Raw genomic sequence first — 9891 nt, forward strand, 5'->3', positions numbered from 1 at the left:
AACATTGAACGTGTATAGGCCGATCACTTCCGCACAATTTAGGTGTATTCTTTACTTATCAGAATTTATTTTGCAATAAAGAGAAGATTGTTGTTTCCTTGTGTGTGTTGCTAGGAAGAAGAACTTTGCGTTCTTGGTACTTTGAGAAGTCTCAAAGGGATACACTACAAGAAAAAGTTGAATTACATACAACCAAAATCCGTATATAAGACCCAAAATCCGTATATAACACTTGGTTACATACGACTTATATACGTACAAAAATTCGTATATAAAATCATCGTAGCTAAATTATATACGGATTTATCCGTATATAATTTATATACGGATAAATCCGTATATAATTTACATACGGATAAATCCGTATATAATTTACATACGGATAAATCCGTATATAATATCTGTATATAATATATAAAAAAATATTTTTTTTATATACGGATAAATCCGTATGTAACATACAATAGAGAAAAAAAAATTTATTTGTAAAAATAAAAAGCTTTAAAACAAAGAAACTTACAATATAAATGGGTGATAATATAGTGATTAAAAGGTCTTGGTAAAAGTAAAAATTATAATTTAGTTGTTAGATATGTAAAAAATATCTCAATCATATTTTGTATAATTTAAGGACAAATTGATCTTCTTTGACATTACAACATAATTATTATTTTTTTACATATTAAATAACTAAATCAAGATGTACCAAGATGATTTTCCTTTATCATAAAACTACTACAAAATCATAAAATGAAGTGCAAGTGATGGCAAACTTGTATAAACTGACATAACATGGATGACATGTTAGCATAATCATTTATTCATTACATGGATATCTCAAACCACTTTCATCTTCAGGAGTGAACAATTACACTCAAAATTTATGAACAAAAAAGAATGAGAACATTACATTTTTGTAACTAATTTATCTATACAAATATTCACAAACAGAATTGGAGTACTTGGCAACGGATCAAGCTGATACTCAGACTTCGTCAAAGTCACTGTTTTGGAATGTATTTCCTTCCACCTTATTGTCAAGTTTCTGCAACACAGTGAATTTTGTCATTGAAGACAATAATCCAAGTTAATGTATAAGTATGTCAAACCTATGCAAAAGCAACAAATCATATACCATAAAAAACCAATTCTTCCATTATTTTTTTCATCAGTCAAAGAGAATGGCTGGTGCAAATTAGGTTCTTTACTAACAAGTAACAATTAAGTTGCTTAGGAATTAAAGGAAATGTAGCTAGAATTATGCATTACACAAATGTGACGGGAATAAGTTCTATCACTTGAAATAATGACAGCAGACAAGACCTTACTAGTATTGCTTGACTCAGCTTTTTTCCTAGTTTTTCTTCTACTTAAAAAAATGGTGAAAAACTCTTCCGAATTAGGGAGCTGATGATAAAAGAAAGGCAGGGATAAAGTTGGTTTTAGACAAGAAAAGGAAAACTGACTGAAGTAGTTTTTAGAAATAAGTTGCACATTCTAGCCTCCTTTTTTCTCTCATTTAAAAATAATTGAAGCAATGTTGTATGGAGAAACAAAGCTGCAAACGACTTTTACTTTGTTTTTAGAACTCTAATATTTTGAAAAAAAAGTGAACCAAACAGAGAGGAAAACATTATCCTTTATTTTTCCATTTTGACCACAGAAAATAAATTTGATCACAAGACAACAACAGCTCAATTTCCTTTCAAACGTGAAAAGAAAGAGATGATGAGCTGAACTTATATTAACTCCTTAGCTTGTTCTTTTATCAGGAAAAAAAAATTCTAATGTAGTATTCATTCCATCATAGAAACAGTAATATAAGCAGCGACAACAACAAGCATGTTTAGATACTATGGAAGGATTGAGGAACAAAAATACTAGAGGAAAAAGACAGTTGTGTTATTTGATTACAAGGAGTGCTATACAGATATATAATAGAGCTTATCGAAAAAATATATATAAATATATACTGGAGATTCATATACGTACTTTGGTAGGTATATCAGCTGGAAACAAATTTATAGCTGTTGCATTGAATTCAAATTCACTGCAGACGATAGAAATTTCACATCAGAAACATGCACAGAGCAAGAAGACCATTTTTGAAGGTAATCAACAAAAGTTATAGTAAAAAACAAGATGATGAATTTAATATACCCCCATAATCAACAAAGTTCGAACAATAAAAGAGGAAAAAAGTTGCAAATAGTCATCATAAGGTGTGTGGATGAGAATCTCCATACCATTTGGAGAGTACTAGCTTCCAGACATATGGGATGAAGAACTCCTCTGGGTGACTCTCTTGTTCATATGTGAAGTGCAGTTGAGTAAACATCTGCCAAACAAGATACAGTCTTACAGAAGCAAAGCAAGTGATCATGAGAAACCACAAATGATAGATATTTTCATTTTACCTTCATCCCATCAACACGCCAAGATCGACAGTTTACAATTACCACTTGGAGTACTTCATTGACTGACCATCCACCATCCATTCTTTGGGCATCCATGCGACTGTTAAAAAATTCTAACACCTACAAATATAAAATAGACCACATTACTTGAACACTCTTGAGACATGACGTATTATACAAAGACAATATTCACAAATGTAACTAAAGACTATGAAATGTGCTCCTTTAAAGTTGCAAGATTTTAAAGGGAAAATGCATAATGTTATAGACTAAGAAGGAAATGCATGTTATAGACTAAAGACAAATACAATATTATATAAAGTTATTGCTATTAGTTTCAACTTTCAACAAATGTAAAGAATTTATAATATATAATTATGCTTAAAACAAATAATTAAAACATAAAACTTTTATTAAAAGACTATAAATAGAGTTCAAAACAAACCGACCCTTGTACAATATATACAATATAGAGTTGAATATTAACTAAACTGTAATTTACACCTAAAAGTAAAAATATTTCCTAAAACATTTGAAAAAGGAAAGAAGAAGAGGACTTTACAGTGTGAAGTCAATCTTCCATTACGCTGTCGTGGCCATCAATGTTGCATTTAATTATTAGCAAGGAATACCTCAAATATCCAAGTCAATTATTATAAATAAGAGAGAATTCAATTCTATCAAAGAATGTGGTTAGACTATGGAACCTGACATTATGATAGTGTAAGGGTCAAACAGAACAGTAGCTAACATATATGTATTTCGTGATTAAGAATGAAGGATTTCAAGGAGTAAGAAGCATCACTAACATGTCAAACTATATCTATGAGTAATATTTGTTCACTCACAGAGTTTTGTGATCAGGTTTTATTTATAAACTCTATCAATCACATGTCAAAAATCTATCAGTTTTTAATGAAATATATTAAAAGAAAAAGTTGTATCAGATGAGAGAAACTTCTAAGTTTTAGGTGCTGCTTTATATTTTTACTTTAAACTAATTTAGTTCTTGCAGTGAAGAGGATTGTTCTTCTGCATGATGTTTTGTATGCTATATTAGATTTGTGTGAGTTAGAGAGGAGATTTACATTTTTGACAGTGGGTAGCTGTTATTCCTTGTTGTAAAAACTTAAAATCTTTATAGTGGAAAGTCTTTCAATCTAAAGTTGACTGAAAGAGACTGGATGTAGGCATTGAGGCCGAACTAGGATAAAAAGATTGTGGTTGTTTTCTATCATTAATCTCTCTACTGCATTATTTTTATAATTGTATTGTGCGCATTTAAAGATCATCTAAAATTCCTAAAAGATATTCAACAAGAAACTGTTTTTATTGTATACCAATTCATCCCCCTTCTTGGTAAGAGAAACAAGTCATATCTTTTCTTACAATTGCCACCAGAGCTGTTTTTTGAAAGGTACCCAAATTTTATTTATTATTTATTGTAATGACTAAAAGTTCATTTATAACTATGCTAACCATTTTATTAATATATTATTCTTTTATTCTATTGTTATTATTATTATCATAATATTATAAAATCGTGGATGTAAGACTTTAGAATACAACCAGCATTACACATAGGCCACAAAGTCTCGCTTATTCTCTTCAAGATCATGAGTTGTATATATTTTAATAGGCTTCAAAGAGTGACCAATTAAGTTTGCAGGGTATTGTTTCAAAATGTTAGAACATTAGAAGAAGTTCTATCCTATCATTATTATGTATCGTTTTATTTTTCAATAATACTTCAGATTTTTTTTAAAAAAAGGTTGAAACATCAAAGTTAAATCCTATCATTATTATATATATTTGAAAAAAAAAGAATCTAGTTAATTTTTTTGGTAGAGTGGAAAACCCACCAATATATGAAAATGATGTTGAATTGAGATTTTATTGGTTCAACCGCTCCAAAGTTAGATGGTAACCTAATCAAATTGCTTGGATATAATTATAAATATAAAATTAAAACCAAAGCCCTTGCTTTTTAGTTGCATGAATATACTAGTCATTTTAGAATGCCAGTAGGAGGAATTTTAGATGGTTTTACATTATAAATAGTTATTTTAACCCTTTATAAATAAATTTTGATAATAAAAGAGTGATTTATATAGAGTTTCTATTGTACTTTGAAAGGGAAAAAAATCTTCTTATTAAATAACATCTCAAATTGACTTGACAATTTTCATTCTCTTATATAAGTTTTTCTCTTCCATTTATTTTATATATTGTTCTTTCTTCTTCATAACACATATATGTGTATGTTTGGTTCTTTGAATCTGTATTGTTTTTATTCTATTGTTATATTCATGTTCTTATTCCTCCTAAACACAAGTTTTGACATTTATAGCAAAAACTCATAACAAATCATAGAGAATTTGAAATTCAAGAAAAAGAAATCCTAAAATAAAGTTCTCAATGACCTTAAATTTCCTTCATTCACCGATAAAAAATAAGAGTTTTTTTTTTCTTAGTTATCTCAAAGCACTAAAAGAAAGTAAAAGAAAAAAAATTAAACTTCTAAAAAAATCATTATTTTCAAGAGATAATAAATTAAGTAAAACAAAAAATAAAACTGTTTATTTTTCTATTTATAACTTTAAAAATAAATATAAACATAATTATTATTCTTCCATTAACCTTTAGACCTTTCTCTCTTAAAAGACTTAAGAAAAAAAGTTGATAAAATATGTAAAATACATTAATATACATATATTCACCTTTATTTTTTTCTATATATATAATATAAAATTTAATTTATTCAAAATAACTTTAAAAATGTTTATTTTGATTTATAACATTTATTTTGTAATCCAATAATTAAAAGTAAACTATTTAAAAAATATTAAGCTAATAAAGTAAGGGGTAAAAAGGAAAGGAAAGAGTGATTGTTTGAAAGTTGAGGCATGCAATTATTTATGAGATATACATTAGAAAAAATGATATGTATATATATTGTACATAATTTGTGAGTAGTTGGGAATGAGAATTAATAGGTGGAGTGGAGATGGTGGAATGGAGAAAAATAAAGTTGACATATGTTGAAGTTGCAAAACCTACCATTATCAAGAAGCTCGTGACTCATACAAAACCACAAAAGATTTCATTTCCTTTGCCTTTTCTTCTTCCCAGTCATGCACCTTCCATGCATGCAGAGATGTCCACACGGTTACGCACGAGTGAGGAATCAAAAAGCTTCCTTTAATTACCAACCATACGCATTCTCTTCTCCCACCAAAGAGAATGACACAACCCTATCACACACCCAACAATTTCAACACTTTTCCACTTGTCAAAATAACCTCAAAAATTGAAACTGTGATCAATGATCGCCCTTCTCATTGAAAAATGAAAAAAAAAAGAAATAAGAAAAGGAAATTAAAAAATTGAAAGAGAAGAAAAATTAGGAAATAATGTTGTAGGGAGAAGCAGGCCCCGTGATTCCCGAGGAAAGGGCATGTATGTGATATATAAACAATCTTTTTGTGAGGTTTGGGTCTGCATCAGAGACAGCACAGCATCACATTACATTTCACACGAATCAATCAAATATTGTAAACCCTCCTTCTCTTTCTCACTGCTGTCTATTCATACATTTCTTAATTACTCTCATTCATATTCACAATATTACTTTTCTATGTCTGCTGCTGCCCACTTCAATCTGTTTGCTTTCGTTCCAAATTCTCATGAATAATCACTCTTATAGCTACTTAATTATCATCTTTCTAAATACCCAAACTCACCCTCTTTATCAATAGTTTAGTTCTTCAGACATATTAAACTATAGATACTGAAATCATTCATATATGCAAGATTTTCAGTTTAACAAATGACTTTAAGATTCTAGTTCTAAACATTTTGGTTGCATTTATAATATTTTAATAATTTCTACCTGATAAAACTAGGATAACTTCATATATGTGATGTTAAAAAAAATATTGTATGTTTGTTTGAGCTTATTTAGTGATTTATTCGGTTGGAAAAAGTTTGGTGCACATAAAAAATTAAGGCAAGAATCACATTATCCAGTTCTACCAACCATGTTCTAATTTATTATTAAGGCAAAAATTAAGGCATAAGCATATTTTAGTATTATTTTTATATTCTCACAATTAGTTCACAGCCCATTTCTTCATTCAAATCTAACTCACCATAATTAATTATGCTACACTTTTTTTAAGCACCTTCATATCTTCCTACTATATATGGTATTAATTAAAAAAATATGAATCATTGTTTATTTTGAAGATGACAGAGGTTTTTTTTATTAAGAAATCCTCGTTTGAATCCATTATTGATTACTAATAATAAGTATTAATATTATTCTAGTTATTAACTTGTGATCCAATCCATCTAACATTCGTAAAAACCTACAAACAATATTATTATATAATACATTTAGGTAGGGAGAATTTACATGGATCCAAAATAAATTGACAACGTCCTACTTCAACAAAATAATCTTTGAGATACCTATATATAACTATAGATATAACATGAATAATATAACTTAGATCTTGGCTTTTGAGAGCCACACTTCAATCAGATTGTCATCAGAGTCAACTTTGGGTACCTTGTCACAACACAAACAAGCATAACACAACATTAATAATGTTTTAAAAATTTATATATGAATTATTTTAAAATGTACTAATATACATATATATGTGCTGAGACCTATTTGTTCTTTATTTATTTAGTATAAGTTGTATAGTATTTTGTGATGAGAAGACTGAGACTCGTGTTTCAAATTTCTCGGAGAACATATTTTACTTTTGCCTACAGTATGCTATGTACGGCTCTACAAACTTTAAACTAAGCAATTGCTGTGACTGGCTATAATTTATTCACACGAACTACTTTATTATTATCACGTAAAAAGAAAAAGAAAAATTGTTATCCAAGTTGGAACGATAAAATTGATGTCAAATGAAATAATCTTGTATATTCCTTCCATTCCTTGATGTCCATGCATTTATTAAATACTCCAACATGCTTACGATATGAGAACCAAATTATTCGTTTACTCATCTCAAAGAGACAGAGAGAAAGAGAGAGAGAGAGAGAGAGAGTTCTTTCTAAATTCTTTGTGAAAATCAATATACGATCTAGACTGTTTCAGTATCTGGGCATGCCATGTTTGTCATCGATTTATGTAGCCATTTGGTGTTGCTATGATAAAGAATTTCGTATTTTTCATTGGCCAAGATTAATAGAGGAGAAAGAACAATTGGAGGAGTTGCAAAAAGTGTATAATTCCGACCAATAATTAGCATATTGCGACATAGAGGCAAGTGTTTGTTCTGTCTTGCTTGAAATTGTGATCTTAAAATCCAGTTTCCAAGGAAGTGTATTCGGAAGGTGATGAGGATGGAAGAAGAGAGACACGTCTCAGAATGTTCCAAGACAAGTCCTTCCAATGAAGAAGGTTGTGAAGAGAGTGAAGAGGAGAATGAAGATGAGAGTAAGCAGAACAACAATGGAGGAAGCTCAAGCAACAGCACTGTGGAAGAGAACGAGAAGAAGGCAACAGTGAGACCTTATGTTAGATCCAAGTTGCCTCGTCTACGTTGGACACCTGATCTTCATCTTCGCTTTGTTCATGCTGTTCAAAGACTTGGAGGACAAGAGAGTGAGTTCCATATGACTTACTTTTTCTAGATTTCAATTTATCATTAGCCCTTGCCAGGTTAATTAATTCACAATTAATTTCAATTGTGTTATATTTGATCATTTTTTTTGCTTTTCTTGCGTGTAGGAGCAACCCCAAAGTTGGTTCTTCAGTTGATGAATATCAAAGGTTTAAGTATTGCTCATGTCAAGAGTCATTTACAGGTAAAATCATGTGCTGGCTAAGGTTTTCTTTAAATAGCAGTTTTTGTTTGTAATTCTTTTGCCAATTTGGTTAAATTCTTTTCTTTTGTCCATGTTTTTCCTTTTCCAGATGTACAGGAGCAAGAAGGTGGAGGCAAATCAAGGTAGAATAAGGTTTCCCTTTTTGGTATAATGCTAAACCTTTAGTAAGTAATTAATTAGGGTTTGTAATGCTTAGAATCCCTAATGAATATTTGGATTATGTATGACAGTATTGGTTGATCCTAGGCTCCTAGTAGAAACTGGAGACAGAAACGTTTACAATCTCAGCCAAATTCCCATTCTTCAAGGCTACAATCCAAGCCAAACTTCAGCATACAGGCACATACATAATACCACCAACTCTCACTTCAAATTCTCTCAAACATGCATTTAGAATTTCACAACTGAATACCATTCTTTCTTCTTTCTATACAGATATGGATATGGGGATGCTTCTCTTGCTATCTATGAAAACATGGTGAAAACTTGCATGAATAGGAGTTCAGTTGATGAATCTGGAGCTGAATTTTGTGGCAGCAGATTGACTGAGAGAATTCATGGAACCAATAGTAACATGAATTGGAGTCATAATGTACTCCAAGTTGATTGTTCCGGTTTCAATGAATCCTTCTGCAGACCAATCAAAATGAACCAAGAAGATCCTCATCAATCTACAGAATTAATGCAGCCAAGTGCACAAGAACTCATGCCAAACAATGATATTGCTTCAAAAAATCTGGTGGAACTAAAGAGCTTGAAAAGGAAGGCTTCAGATTCTGACATTGATTTGAATCTGTCACTTAAATTAAGTTCAAGGGTCAGTGATGAGAAGCATGGAAGCATGGTGGAGCATGAAATTGATAGTAATCTATCACTGTCTTTGTGTTCTCAATCCTCCTCCTCTTATAATCTCAGCAGCAGGTTGAGAAAATCATCACAAGATCATTCTAAGGAGCAAGGGGAAAGAGGCAGAACATTGGATCTCACTATATGAATGAGACAAAAACTCTAAGTGAGATCCTGAGGTAGCTGTCAGAAATTATGCATATTGTAACCAATTATTACATATTTATCTGACACAAATAACAGTTTGTCTGATAAACAGTGGTACTACTATAGCAAGGTGCTGAGAATCATCATCATCATCATCGATGTTAAAAAGATGGAGAAAGTTTCAGTACAACTAAATCATTCAAGAAAAAGAAAGCTGCTACTGTGCACCTCATAGATCAATAATGTGTAATGTGTATGTTTTCTTTCTTAAAAATAACAAACAATCTCTTTCTGTGTGACTGTCATACTGTTAAGATTGTTTATTAATTAAACAACCTTCAGTGTTGACTTAATAGCTTAACTTTTAAGATTGATTGGTCCATTTAGATGAAATTAGAACCGTTGACGTTAAATTTAAGTGATTGGATCCTTCGTTTTCCATCTAAAATTTATATAGATATTTTGAGTAATCAAATTTAGAGAAAAGATAATCATTTTTCTACTGTTTCTTTCAGTAGTCTTATTATTTTATCTGAGGGTATCAAATAGAATTATTTAAATTATTGGAAAGAAAATAAAATCTTGTTTGACTGATAGAGAAGTGAAGAAAACAAAGAAGGAAGGT

The 9891-nt window shown here is 30.2% G+C and overlaps 2 protein-coding genes across 3 annotated transcripts; one reads left to right on the plus strand and one right to left on the minus strand.

The window, feature by feature from the left end:
* Positions 1-827: 827 nt before the first annotated feature.
* Positions 828-2998, minus strand: LOC128195459 (uncharacterized). Of its 2 annotated transcripts, none has more exons than XM_052873137.1 (5): positions 2980-2998; positions 2418-2537; positions 2247-2338; positions 1993-2050; positions 828-1045 (listed from the first exon to the last, which is right to left on the minus strand). In XM_052873137.1, the coding sequence occupies exons 2-5, from the start codon at positions 2511-2513 to the stop codon at positions 986-988; spliced, it is 306 nt and encodes a 101-aa protein (XP_052729097.1). In that variant the 5' UTR covers positions 2514-2537; positions 2980-2998; the 3' UTR covers positions 828-985. The 2 variants fall into 2 exon arrangements, with proteins under 2 accessions (XP_052729097.1, XP_052729098.1); XM_052873138.1 differs by lacking the exon at positions 828-1045 and adding an exon at positions 1056-1109.
* A 4405-nt stretch (positions 2999-7403) lies between these two features.
* On the plus strand, positions 7404-9687 carry LOC108320396 (two-component response regulator ORR22). The gene is made up of 5 exons (XM_017551799.2): positions 7404-8049; positions 8176-8252; positions 8362-8395; positions 8504-8612; positions 8709-9687. The coding sequence occupies exons 1-5, from the start codon at positions 7782-7784 to the stop codon at positions 9265-9267; spliced, it is 1047 nt and encodes a 348-aa protein (XP_017407288.1). The 5' UTR covers positions 7404-7781; the 3' UTR covers positions 9268-9687.
* The last annotated feature ends 204 nt before the right edge of the window (positions 9688-9891 follow it).

Source organism: Vigna angularis, chromosome 2 (assembly GCF_016808095.1).
Source record: "Vigna angularis cultivar LongXiaoDou No.4 chromosome 2, ASM1680809v1, whole genome shotgun sequence".
Lineage (NCBI taxonomy): Eukaryota > Viridiplantae > Streptophyta > Magnoliopsida > Fabales > Fabaceae > Vigna > Vigna angularis.